At 38.0% G+C, this 14233-nt stretch overlaps 1 protein-coding gene across 5 annotated transcripts in view; it reads right to left on the bottom strand.

The window, feature by feature from the left end:
• Positions 1-1073: 1073 nt before the first annotated feature.
• DAB1 (DAB adaptor protein 1) overlaps positions 1074-14233 on the bottom strand; it is a 424515-nt gene continuing 411355 nt past the window's right edge. For 4 of the 5 annotated variants that reach the window (XM_082357648.1, XM_082357650.1, XM_082357649.1 and 1 more), the window contains one exon: positions 1074-14010. Coding sequence is in view for 2 of the 5 variants with exons in the window: in XM_082357650.1 (XP_082213776.1) it covers positions 13966-14010 (45 nt within the window). In the remaining 3 variants the exon portion in view is untranslated. The remainder of the gene's footprint in view (positions 14011-14233) is intronic. The other variant, XM_082357651.1, reaches the window with a different exon arrangement.

The following is a 14233-nucleotide window of genomic DNA, read 5'->3' as shown; positions in this document are numbered from 1 at the left end:
TTAGTCTGCGTGTGGCCCGCCCATTATTTTATTTACCACTTCCATCCTCGCCTCTTTCCCGCACTGCGCCCTTGTCTCAGTCACGGTTTTGGTAAGCCCACAAACTAACCCTAGCCAAAATGAGTAAAAAACAAACGTCGCTGGAGAGCTTCTTTGAAGAGGGGGAAAGACCCAATGATGAGACAGCAGAAAACTCTAAGACTGCCAAACAAAAAGAAAGTTGCATTTAAAAGAAAATACCGGGGCTTCCCTGGTGGCGCAGTGGTTGAGAATCTGCCTGCTAATGCAGGGAACACGGGTTCGAGCCCTGGTCTGGGAGGATCCCACATGCCGCAGAGCGGCTGGGCCCGTGAGCCACAATTACTGAGCCTGCGTGTCTGGAGCCTGTGCCCCGCAACAAGAGAGGCTGCGATAGTGAGAGGCCCGCGCACAGCGATGAAGAGTGGCCCCCACTTGCCACAACTAGTGAAAGCCCTCGCACAGAAACGAAGACCCAACATAGCCATAAATTAAAAATAAATAAATAAAAAAATTAAAAAAAAAAAAAGAAAATACCAAGAGTCCTACTTAAATTACAGGTTCATTGCAACAGGTGATTCACACTCTCCAAGCCCACTTGTATAATATGTGGCGACCGGCTATCCAGCGAAGCCATGAAACCTTCAAAACTGCTTTGCCACATGGAGACCAAGCACCCTGCATTAAAAGACAAGGCTTTGGAGTTTTTCAAAAGAAAAAAACATGAACACTAAGAACAGAAGCAATTATTGAAGGCCACCACGTCATCAAATGTGTCTGCACTGAGAGCATCATTCTTAGTGGCTAACTGCATTGCTAAAGCTAAGAAGCCCTTTACTATTGGTGAAGAGTTGATCCTGCCTGCTGCTAAGGACATTTGTCGTGAACTTTTAGGAGAGGCTGCAGTTCAAAAGGTGGCACGTGTTCCTCTTTCGGCTAGCATCATAAGTAGACGAATTGATGAAATAGCAGTGTATATTGCGGCACAATAGTTAGAGAGGATTAATGAGTCACTGTGGTACGCAATCCAGGTTGACAAGTCCCAATGTTGACAACAAGGCAACAATGCTTGTTTTTGTGCGATATATTTTTCAGGAGGATGTGCATGAGGATATGGTATGCGCACTTTCGTTGCCAACCAACACCACAGCTGCAGAACTATTCAAGTCTTTGAATGATTACATATCAGGAAAACTGAATGGGTCATTTTGTGTCAGTATATGCATGGGCGGAGCAGCTGCCATGACTGGGCGGCCTTCTGGTTTCACTACTCGGGTCAAAGAGGTCGTTTCTGAATGTGAGTCTACGCACTCTGTCATACATAGAGAAACGCTGGCTAGCTGAAAAATGTCACCTGAACTTAACAACGCTTTGCAGGATGTCATTAAAATTATCAACCACATTAAGGTACACGCCCTTAACTCACGTCTGTTCGCGCAGCTCTGCAAGGAGATGGACGCAGAGCACACACGTCTTCTCTTATACACAGAAGTGAGATGGCTTTCTAAAGGTAGATCACTGGCCAGAGTTTCTGAGTTACGAGAGCCGCTCCAGAGATTTCTTTTAGAAAAACAGTCACCACTGGAAGCACATTTCAGTGCCACAGGATGGGTCGCAAAACTTGCTTACTTATGTGACATATTCAACCTGCTCAATGAACTCAGTCTGTCACTTCAGGGGAGAACGACAACTGTGTTCAAGTCGGCAGATAAAGTGGCTGCATTCAAAGCCAAACTGGAATTATGGGGGTGACAAGTGAACATTGGGATTTTTGACATGTTTCAAACATTAGCAGAGATTTTGAAAGAGACTGAGCCAGGGCCTTCTTTCTCCCAGCTGGTGTGTGATCACCTATCTCACCTTTCAAAAGAGTTTGAGCATTACTTCCCAACCACAAAAGACCCCCGAACTGGGAAGGAATGGATCCGTGACCCATTTGTGAATAAGGCAGGTGAATCGACTTTGTCCATGCTAGAAGAGGATCAACTGGCTGAGATCGCAAATTACAGTGGCCTTAAAAGTATGTTTGAGACAACTTCAAATCTCCATACGTTCTGGATGAAAGTCAAGGTGGAATATCCTGAGATTGCCACAAAAAGCACTGAAAAGGCTGCTTCCATTTCCAACATCCTGTCTTTGTGAAGCAGAGTTTTCTGCAGTGACAGCAACCAAAACGAGATTACGGAGTAGACCGGACATAAGCAACATACTTCGGGTGTTACTGTCTCCCATCACCCCTAGATGGGACCATCTAATTGCAGGAAAACAAGCTCAGGACTCCCACTGATTCTGCATTACAGTGAATTGTATAATTATTTCATTATACATTACAGTGTAATAATAATAGAAATAAAGTGCACAATAAATGTAATGTGCTTGAATCATCCTGAAACCACCCCTCTACCCCGGTCCGTGGAAAAACTGTCTTCCATAAAACCGTCCCTGGTGCCAAAACGGTTGGGGACTGCTGTCCTATAAGGTAAAACTGTACATTTCTGTAGTGAACATTTGTGAGTGTAAATACTTAGAAGAATCTAGAAGAAGAGACAATGGATAACTGGTTATCTCTGGGAAGGGAACAAGGAGCGTCAAGAGTTAGTTTCCTATGTAATGTTAAAATTATTATATTAAGAATATATTTATGATTTCTATGTAATTCAAAAATACATAGAATTTAAATTTAATATTAAACACGAATTTACAAAACCAATGGCAAAATAAGTTGGCAGAGAGAGCAGGGTTTGGAGCAAACTTATAAGAGCTTTATATTTATATGTTTTATTTTTACTCTACTTTTAATTTTTATATTTGGGAAAACAGATAAAACGCACCTTCTAAATAAAGCAACACTATTATCAAGTTGTAAGTGATGAACAAGGGGTTTCATAGATGGACTTAGATTGTTTCCCTTTGATCATGTCATGATCTTTTGGGGTCGGGAAGGTGGGGTATGTTGGCGCTGTGCCAGCAATGAGAAGGGAAGCAGACTGCAAGGGCTTGGAAATAAGAATCCCTGGGTGCTCTTCTTACCCCATCTTACCAATTGCCGTGATCCCTAAAATATCTTTGGTTTTCGGAGTGGAATTTTGTGCCTGCTGTGTTAACAGACTCATTCTCTGCGCAAAAACACAACGGTCCAGCCCTCCCCAAACCATGCTCACCTCTTTTGAAGAACGCATGCAGGGCAGGACACCTGGCCCTTCTTATGGTCCCCTTGAACCTGTTTAGAGGATGATAGTGCGTCATTTAAACCTTGTCCAAAGATCAGCTTCCTTCGAGAAGGGGATTGACGGATCTCTATCAACTGCTTCATTAGCAGGGTCTGAAACTTAGAGTGAGAAATTGCTTATGTGTCCGAGTCCGTTTTGTTGATTCTAATCTCTTTTCTCCAACCAATACTGCTCAACATCACCAAATCACCTCTAATAACAGTTCAATGGGTACTTTTAGCCCTGATGCTAATTGGAGAGTCAACTTGGTGTATTGGTGTTTTAAGAACCCAAGTTCTGGAGTTAGACTGGGTATGAATCACAGCCCTTCCAACAGCTACTTCTGTGACCTGGCTACTTTCTCTTTAAGCCTGTGTTATTATTTGTAAAATGGGAACCACAGTAGTTTAAACCTCATAGAGCTGCAGTGAGGATGATGAGCTGAAATAATATAGGTAAAGCATGTCACACAGTAACTGGCACAAATTAAAAACTCAACAAATATTACCTATTATTATGATGCCTGAAAAGCATTAGCACGTTTGTCTAATGGCTCTTTCCTTCTTAAAATGACATTTTTTTCTGCTTAAAATGTAATAGATATTCATTATAGAGAAACTGGAAAACAAAACCAAAAATTTCAGGACAAAGGATAAAATGGAAGTCATATGAATCCTACTACCTGGATTTTTGCAGGCTTTTTTCTATGAATGTACGTGAATGCATATATTTATACAACCAAATTAGGATCATAATGTGCGTATGATTTTACACTCTGCTATATTGAATTATTAATGAAAAAATGGCATGGGGAGCCCTGGGACAAAATATAGGTTCTACAACATTATTTTAGTGACTGCATAGTCCACATTCATAAATATATACTTACTGATACTGAAGATAAATGGGAGAGACATGGCCCTGTCTTCAAGGAGCTTATCATTGACCATGAAGGCATAGCCTCCCATTCTACAGCTATAACATGTAGGCAGTCTCATAGTACTGGAAATTTAGATTTCCAATATTTCTCTATTACGCATAATAAGTGAAGAACATGTTAATACCTATTTGTTCACTATCATGGGAATTTCCATCTTTTAAATTTCAGTCTTAGACATGGAATTACCATGTTGAAGATTATGCAACTTTTAAAAGATTTTGATTTAAAAATATCTTTGAATCAAACACTCAAAGTGTTTGAGAGTGTCTGTTTCCTCATATCCTCACCAACACAGGGGTAATTACCTTTTTAATCATTGCTAATCTGATAGGAAAACACAATCTTGATGAATTTCTTTGATTACAAAAATTTATGCAGTTAAAGAAATACTTTTTGGCCCTTAACAATATTGGAAACATAAGGTATGTAGCAACATAAAATTTCAAAAACTACAATAAAGTTTAGGTGAGAAGTTTGTTTTCTCCCTCTTGAGGCCCCCCTCTCTAGGGTTACTCACTGCAGGGTTAGTATGTGCCTCATATTGCTCCATGAAAACAAGGACTTTACTTCCCCAGCATACAGAACAATGCCTGGCACATAGCAGGCACTCAATAGATACTTATTAAATGAATGAGCAGTTTCATGAATATCATCATAATAATTTTCTATGGATATATAAACACCTACATACATATTTTTTATACTATTAATAGAAATGGGAACTTACCAAACCCACTCTTCTTATATGTCTTTGACACTGTTTCATATAAGATTATTTAGAATCATTTCATTTCTTAAAAACGCTGCATAATACTGTAATTTAGTTAATGTGCTCCCTATTGATAAAACATTTTGCTGTTTTCTACTTCTAGCTCTTACTTATGGGCCCTTTGCATTTCTTCTCTGGGAATTGTTTGTTCATATTTAGTTATTTTTCTATAAACTTTTTCTGTAAGCTTTTAGGAGCTTTCTGTGTATTCAGGATAATAAAGCTTTGTTTATAACATATGCTGTAAATAGTTTTCTAATTTTTCCATGGCCTTTTAATGTTGTTTATGGCATTTTTTACATAAACATAAATTTTTATGAAGTTAAATCTCTCCATATTTTTAAAAGTATATATGTTTTGCATTTGGTGGTAGTAGACTTATGAGGGCCTTTTCTACCTCTACATGAATATTCATTAATGTTTTCTCATATACTTTGATGTCTACATATGATACATTTGATATTTAATTTATATGGATTTAATTAACTATATGGTGTGAAGTAAGAGTCTAACTTTTACTAACAGTGTTTATTATCCTATTTCCATTTATTGAATAGTCTTTATCCCCACTGATCTGAATACTTTCAATTATCCATGAATTAATTATACACTAATTTGTTGAGCTAACTTCTGTAGCTTATATTGTTATATATTATTCTCTGTCCTATACCAATAACTTTATATTATTTTAGCTTTATGTTTTGAGATCTGATAGTACATTTATCCTCATTACATCTTCTTGAATATTCTCACATGCTTTTCTCTTCAGATATGCTTTAGAATATTATTGAATATGAATATGTTGTTGAAGATGCACAATTGAGATTATGATTGAAACTGCACTGTTGTAAGTTGATTAGGGAGAATTGACATTTTTATAATCTTGAACCTTCCTCCCTGAATTTGTTCAGTTACTCTGTGCCTTTTGACAAGGTTTTGTAATTAAAAAAAAAAAATCTAGATCTTACATATTCAGTATTAAATTTATTCTTGGGTATTTTATTCTTGTTGTTATTATTAATGAAATCTATTTTCCCATTAAGTGTTCTAAAAAGTTATCTATAGTAATATAGAAAATATTGATTTTTATATATTTATTTTAAAATGAATCACCTTAATTCTTTTATTAGTTTTTACAGCTTCTGGTAGATATTTCCTATTAGAAAATATTATCTGCAAACATTGATAATTTTCTCATTTTACATTAAATACCTGATTTTTCTTATGTCAGTGCATTGCATTGTCTTAAATTTCAGAATGTTATATGATAGAGGTAATGGCTGACAGCCTCCGTCTGATTTTAATGGGGATGCCCTCAAGTTTCACTGCTATGTCTCCTGTCGGTTGGAGATCAGTGTTCTTCATCATGTAAAGGAAATACTCTAATTCTAGTTTCCAGTGTTTTTCTTGAAGAAGAAAATGAATTTTATCAGATGTCTTTCTGGCATCCACTAAGATGAGACAGTCTCTCCTGACCTATTAATCGCATTCCAAGAATCAACTTTATTTGGTCATGGTTTACAGCTGTGTTTAATTTGCTACTATTTAATTTAGGAATTTCTGATTAATCATTAGAAAGATTAGGTCATAATTGGTACAACTTTTTTGATGTTTTATTATTCTAGCTCTGAAATATTAATTGAGAAACTGGTTTTCCTGTGTTATTCAATAGCTTAAATAGTACATCATTTTCTCCCTTCATTTACAGCCACTCCAGGCACACCACGCTCATTGGCTGTGCCAGTTCTGCTACAGCTTTTGCCTCTGCTGCCACTGCTTCATGATGAACTCCTACTCATTTCTTAAAACCCAACTCAACCATCAGCACTCCCACCATTCCCATAGTATCAGCTTGTGCCTTTCTTCCAGCACTACTCCTACTATAATTTATTCATCTATTAACTGCTTCTCCCCACTAGAATCTGAACTTCTTGAAGTGGGAATAGTCATGTACACATCTTAAAAATATTTCTGAATCTCCAGTGCTTATCACAGGACCTGGTACATAGCATGTGCTTAACAACTCTTTGTTACATGAATAAATCCATGATACATTTTTGCTTCACAGTTTGCCAGTGAAAAAATTTCAGAGATATGTGTATGCTTCTTTGCCTTTCTTTGACAATAAAATAGAGATAATAATCACTTATTGCCATTCTGCACACTTGGTAGAGTTACTGGGATAATAGATGTGAAAGGATAAAGTAAAAGAATTAAACACAAAAATACACAATAGCTATCACTCTTTCTTTAGTATTCATAATAGGTAACATGTATTGAGCACTTACTATGTTCCAGGTATGAAATTTTCAAATTTACGCCTCATAGCAGCCTTATGAGGAAGATATTATTGTCTCAGTTTTACATGTGAGTGAATTGAGTGTTAGTGAGCTTAAGTGACTTGTCTGAGGTCAAACAACTAGAAAGTCGTGGAGCTAGAACCTACAGAGACTTCCTGATAAAATCGGGTGCATCCAGGGTGGTATGGCCGTAGACCATCAAGACTTTTCTGAATTCAGAGACAACATCTGGAAGCTACTTCTATACTAACTTGCCCGTAAAGACAGTGTGCTCCACTTTTGGAAGAAAAGAGACAAATGATGAGCAAAGGGTGAAGATCTGGTCAAATACTTGACTTCCGAGGTTCTGCCTAAGGTTAGTGCACAATAGGAAGAAAGAAAACTATCGAGTAGCAACCTGCTCGACTTTTGCATCACTTGTTTCTTTTCTGATGAAAGCGGACTAACCATCGACTAAGGTTTCCTTTACTTTTAGTTTACGGTAGGATGTTGCTTCATTCTAAAAGAATAAACATGGACTGTGTGATCATTGACCACCTTTCTTTTATCTCCTAAGAAAGTCTGAAAGGGTACAAGACAGCTAAGAAGAAAGAACTTCCCTTTAACAAGTAAGTCCTAGATACTTGAGCTCATGGCCCTGAGCTATGGGTAACTGACTTCTATAATCTGAAATGAGACAGATTTCAGGGTGCCTTCCCAGGAGGCATGGTAGGGTTGCTAAAAGTACAGTAGGAAGAAGGACAGCTTAGCATTTCATCGTTGACAAGGTGCCAGCCCTGATCGCTGCTTATTCCCTCTCCCCGCATCCTTGCTCGTTCCCCACTCCAGGCTGTGACCCCAACGTGAGTGACAGAAATGGCAAGAGGTTGTTCCGAAGATTAAAGACCCAAGTCACCAGAAGCTGCTGCTTCGCAAGAATATTTAGACATTTTCCACTTGGCAGTCATTAATATTCTTCAGCAAACGATGAACAGAAAAACATGTTCAAAAAGGTTCCCTCTTCAGATCTTTGTATCTTGGATGATAAAATGAAGGCCAGGGTTTCGTTTTGAAATTAAATATTTATTGGATCGGGTTAGAGTTATCACTGTTTTTGAGACTAAAACTGGATTTTTCTTCTGTTTTTTCAAAAATCTAGTCATTTTCCTGAAGAATCCATTTCTGTACTAAATCAGTTGGGGAATGCCGGGTATGATTTTTCTAATAGACACTACTTGCAATGGAATACAGAAACACTCAAAGTATTTTACAGAGGGTGCATGAGCAATTTGACATCACAGAAACCCTGCAGACAGAAGCAACCATGGAAGAGAGGAAAGAGACTTGGAGGTCAGACCCTGGGAACTACGACAGCCTCTGGGTAAGCTCATCAGATCTGTTCATTGATAGCTGTTTTATAACATCTCTGAGTGTCAGTTTCCTAAGCTATAAAATGGGGAGCATATTTCTTTTCTTCTCAGGGCTTGTGTGAAACTTTGGAAATGATAGCTAGAAAATGAGTGACACATACAGATATAGAGCAGCACAAGAGTGGCAGCTATTATCCCTATTTTAACATAAATACTGAGAATCCGTCACTAAATGGCTTGAAAGCCATTTACGTCTGTTTATTTTTTTTTTTTTTATCTTTCAGGCATTGTTGCTAACAATTTCCTTGAATTTAAACATCTTTTAAAAGGTTTCAAAGCTTTGAAGGTTGATTTCAATGAAACCTGTTTTTATTCTAGGTGTTTTTCCTACTGTCATTCTGAGTAAAACAAAAACCATTTACTGTCAAAACAACAAGGGTTTGCTCTGAAGCACAAAATGAAAGCAGGTATGTCTGCCTGATTTATTTTGGCATCCGCCTAGCAGTTAAATAGGACACCTATTAATTTGTCACTTCTTTAAGATTCAGTTAGGTTGGAAAAGTAAATCACCAGTGCTTGGTTTCAGCTAAACTTGAACTACTTGGGCAAAAAGGTATATTTTTTTATCCCTCAGACACATACCATTTCAAAAGTGTCAGTTAAAGAAGAAACTACAAAGTTGGCAACATACTTAAGATACTAAGATTTAATGTTTTTAAATTTTTACTTAACCTGGAGGAAGTTAGAAACTGAACTTATTTATCAAAGATCAACGAGAGGTCTGCGAAGAGGCATAGGAGGTCAGGCTTTTCAACAAGACCATGTAGAACTATTTTAAAGGGTGAATATCCAGCTTTTAAAAAAATTAAAATCAACTATGAGTAAAGAGACTTGAAATTTAAATTTTAACTCTACCATCTGCTAGCTGAAGAAGTTATTCGATCTCTCCAAGTCTCAGTTTCTTTATATATAAATTGGGGATAACGTCTACTGTTTAGAAGATTAAATGAGGCAATGGCCATACAGCATGGAGCGTCTATCGGGCACATATTAGCTGCTCAACAAGTATGAGGCGCTATATTATTCAGAAAGGCTTCTGTAACATTTTCTAACAATTCCGTCCAAGGGTGAGCATTTCTTACTGTATGAAAGTTGTTTCTTCTATTTGGCCCAGATTTATTTTGCTGGAATCCATTCTCTCATTTTCTCAAAGTTGTTGGTAACATCTGTTTAATACTTTCTGTTTAAGGAGGCCAGATCGAGGGCATGTGTTTATACAACCGTTAACATAACCATTCCTAAACAGAGGTGCTTTTTGGCATCTCAATGACCTCATCATAATCTGTATTCTGGCTGATTACTGGATCAACCAACTGATTGAATAACAAGAGGAAATAAAAATGACACACACACATACATACACACATAAATACACACACGTGCTTTTCTTTTTCTGTTCTTCAATATATATAAAAGTCAAGGTCCAGCTTCAGACTTCTTTTCCTTTTATGTTTTTTTGTGTGGAGTGTGTGGGGAATGTGAAGGAAGATCAGTGCTTCCTTCTCTGAGTCCCTTAAAGCAGATGCTCTTGAAATGAACTATGGGGCAACTCTTTGAGAGTCTAGGTTAAGTTCGGTCTTCCAACCAACTGTTTAGCAGGTTTTCTGTTTAGTTTTTATTTTATTTTTTTTTTAGTAGAAGACACAAAACCATAGGGTGAATCCTGGGGTCTTTCCCAACTTTGAAAGTCCCACGCTAAATGTGGTCCAAACACTGCATCTATACATGGTGTGCTTTTTCTGACATCCTCCTCATTCCACACTGTGGCTGATCTTCCAAGCGGAGCCAGTACCTGAATTGAACTGAAGACAAACTGATCTAACTCCTCAATGAAGCTCGCTTTTTCTGGCCCAGTGCCAGGAAAACAGAGGCCTTCACCTGGTCTGATGGCAGCTTTGAGAGAAGAAATTTCCTCTTCCAATCCCTCACCTGAATATCTGGTAGAAGCTTGTGGAATAAAACGAGGCTAAACTGTTGTTCTCAAACATGTTTATTTGTAACAGTTTTACATGGAGTGTTACAGAAATTAATGGAAAATTTCTAAAAATTTTGCTGTTCTGTTGAATGCATTGTACATAAAGTTAAAAATAATGTGTCCATATATGTTAACAAACTGTCATCTGAGGTAAAGTTAAAGTAGGTCTAGAAATGTACTGCAACAGTCATTTTCTCTTTCTCATCTTTATTAAAAAAATATGTGTCAGAACGCAGAAATTGAAATGAACCAAACCCACAGAGTAAACATTTTTTTTTTAAAGAAGGTGCCCGGTACATTACATGGTGGGGTTTCAGTAGACACTGGGATGAGTACGAATTATCAAAAAAGTCTTGTGGCATGTAAAGATCGGAGAGCTATGGGGAATGGGGACAGAATGACAGGTGGTGTTTCCCTGGTTTCAAAATTTAAAGTGACAAATTTCGTGCTAGTGAAGAATGAGGAATTAACAGTTGTACATGTGGATTTTCTACCAATCTAACTGGAACTGTGCAGACTCCCCCATGGCCTTTTGGTATCGGCACCTCAGCTCTTATTTGGAAATTTCACTGTATTCCTGGGATAGGATACGGTGGTTCTGAGTTCCCCAAACAGTGCTTATTAAACAGCAGAATTCTGCCAGTGATAACATGGATGGCAGTTTAAAATCTTGACTTTATTCTGCTCACTTTAATGAATCACAGGGGCCATCTTCTTTAAGTTCAGAGCCAGTTACATTTTCAACCACATTCAGTGAATGATGACAAGTCCACTGGGCTGTCACTTTCTTCTATGAAATGAGCTCCATACGGTGTACCTGAAATAGCAACATCAGCCAGAGTTCACTTTGAATGTGTCAGAAGCAACCCACAGAATCAGTGGAAGGGTGTGATACTGCAAGACAAACTCAAGACAGCCATATTGAGGGAGAAGATAGCACCACTGGTTTAGAATCAGAATCATGGACAACAGAGCAATTTAAGTCATTTCCCCATGGGAACTGCCTATCTCATCAAATCCTCAGAAAACACAGTTGAACTGGTCTCAGGACAGCTCTCATGGTTATCACACCTTTCCCATTTTCCCCTTCATGTGGAAGGATCAACTCATCAAAGGTATGCACATTCCTGAAGAAATCATGTCGACCAACATGTGACAGCTACAGAGGAAGGTAAATGGCCCTTTTCACCTTTCGGGTTCTTTAGACTTTGCACATTAGGGTGACACTTACATCTATTCTGTAATGGACATTTTTCCAGTTAACTGGAAAACATTCAGATTCCAGTGACCTGATAGTGTAAAACTTGGGCTTCAAACAATACCAATCACCTTGACTTATCAATTTTTTTCTTGGTCACCAAGTATACCTTCTTCCAAACCATTTTAGTTTCTATTGATATGAAGAATCAAAGTACACAGGTCAATTGAAGTCATTCATATCAAGGTAAATCCTACTTTTCAAATTTTAAAACCAAGTTAAGAATAATCACCCCCACCCCCAATCCAATTCATCACATGATTTTTTAAAGTTTCCTTCTTAGTGTTAAACCACTAAATTCAACATACTGTAACTGCATAGGAACATCAGGAAAACACATTTGACCTGTAGAACAATTCTCTGTAGGGCAAAAAATATATAGATTCTTTATGAAAATCATGTGCTAAACATACGAACCGAACACTGCACTTTTCGTCTCATAAATGTAAAAAAAGGAAGCTTAAACTCTTCTGTTTCACATACAAACAGTCCAGTGATGTCTACGGGGGTCGCTGGGAGTGGAGAAGTGGGAGGGAGTTTCAGAATCTGAAGGACAGGCCTTCAGAGCGTGAACTGTCTCTTTCTTGTTTTATGCAGAGGGCCGGTACTCTCGCGGAAAGGCTTAGATTAGCTGATGGAGTCACGTGCTCCCTTCCTGATCACTAGATGCTGATTGGCCGACAGCACCTGCCAGCTGCCCCTGAACTCCAGCTTCCTACCATACACTCCAGAGTAACATCTGGAAAGTGAGCCCCATCCATCAAGTTTGTCACATCTTGCACTCAATCTGCTACCTTCTCTACAGTGTAATGGCATTATTAAAAAGCATTTTCATTAACATTTATATTTACAAAAAAAAAACTGGCAATTTTTTTTCATTAGAACTCCTTAAAGCCATTTCCCTTAAATATTTAAAGAGTTTAATGGTAAGGTTTTTTTTTTTTTTTTCAAGTTATAAAATAAAAATCCCATTTGAATTTTCTGATGTAGAAAAAGAGATAGAGATGAACCATTGTGACCACGGAATCAGTTTGTTACTCTGAAAATTCACGTCACTATTGTTCTATTAGAAAGTCGGTTTTTAAGATCTCAAACCACATTACCAGGATTGTACCATAATTATTTGGCAAATGACTTTTCTTTGAAAATGGCACATGGAGAAGACACTGTCTGCATAGCGTCACAGCAGCAAGATATCGGAAAAATAAAAAATCTCATTTTATTGGACTTAGAGTTTAGAGCTTCTGAGGAAATCAGATGCATTTTTCATCTTTCTCATCAATGGGATTCGATGTCCTTTCCTACTCACAGAGTGAAGGTTAAACCGAAAGCTGTCTTTCTTCACCAGGATGCAGAAGAGCTAAAGGGTTGTTTTGGCAACATTCTTGATCAAAAAGAATCATCGACCACTCATCTGTCTTGTGATTTCAAGTTAATTCATTTCATATGAGGTTTTTTTTTTTTTTTCCCCAGTTAGATTTCTTCACCAATACCTAAAAATAGTCAAAAGCAATACAAAAATTCGTACACCCATTAATTTTCAAACATGACAAAGAAAGGAAAGGGGAAAAAATGGCAGACCAGGCCTTGTGGAGTCATGTAAATACATCATCCTATTTGGAAAGGCATATGGATGATGATATTGTGGTGACAGAGACCTCTTACTTTTGCCTAAATGACGTCAGTGCCAACCCTGATGTAACTCTCTGAGGCCTGTCACTCCAAATTTGATGTCTTTACAGTGGCCAACCGGTAGAGAAATAAAAAGAGAACTATGGTTTCACATACTGGGTCATCTTAAACCCACGTGTTAAGAGAGCTTAGACTCTTTGTCAAGTAAGCATTTGCTTGATTTGTGATTTAACGTTGGGTATGATTTTTTATGCTTTTGTGTGTTTGTTTTTGTGCTGCCATAGATATCTGCCAGCGGTTGCCAAAAACTCTTAGTTCTCTCTTCCAAACGAGTTCCATTGGGCAATCATGAATTTCTTCGTGGGATGAGGTGAGGTGAAAGAATACAACAGAGCCTGTCGCGATGCTGATTTCCATGCCAGTCTTGAAGCACCCGCCACAAGCCCGCATTGATGCTATTTCTTAGATTTGTTGATCTGTGCATAAAGAGGCTCCAGCTCCTACGGACAGAGGGACAAAGTGAGATCTGCTCTTTTCCGGATACGATTTTCTGAGACAGCATGGGAAGGAGGGTTTGGGATTAGAACAGAAAGGTGACAGTTTATGATGAATGACCTCAGGTTATTTTTGGATTATTCAATCATGGTGCATATCATTTTGGTATCTTTTTTATCCTTAAGAAGAACAACTCACCCAGTTTCGCCCCTGGTTTTCAAGCTGAGC

The sequence above is a fragment of the Balaenoptera borealis genome, assembly GCF_965194805.1.
Source record: "Balaenoptera borealis genome assembly, chromosome: 1".
Taxonomy (NCBI): Eukaryota; Metazoa; Chordata; class Mammalia; order Artiodactyla; family Balaenopteridae; genus Balaenoptera; species Balaenoptera borealis.
This window is presented reverse-complemented; position numbering and strand designations above follow the sequence as displayed.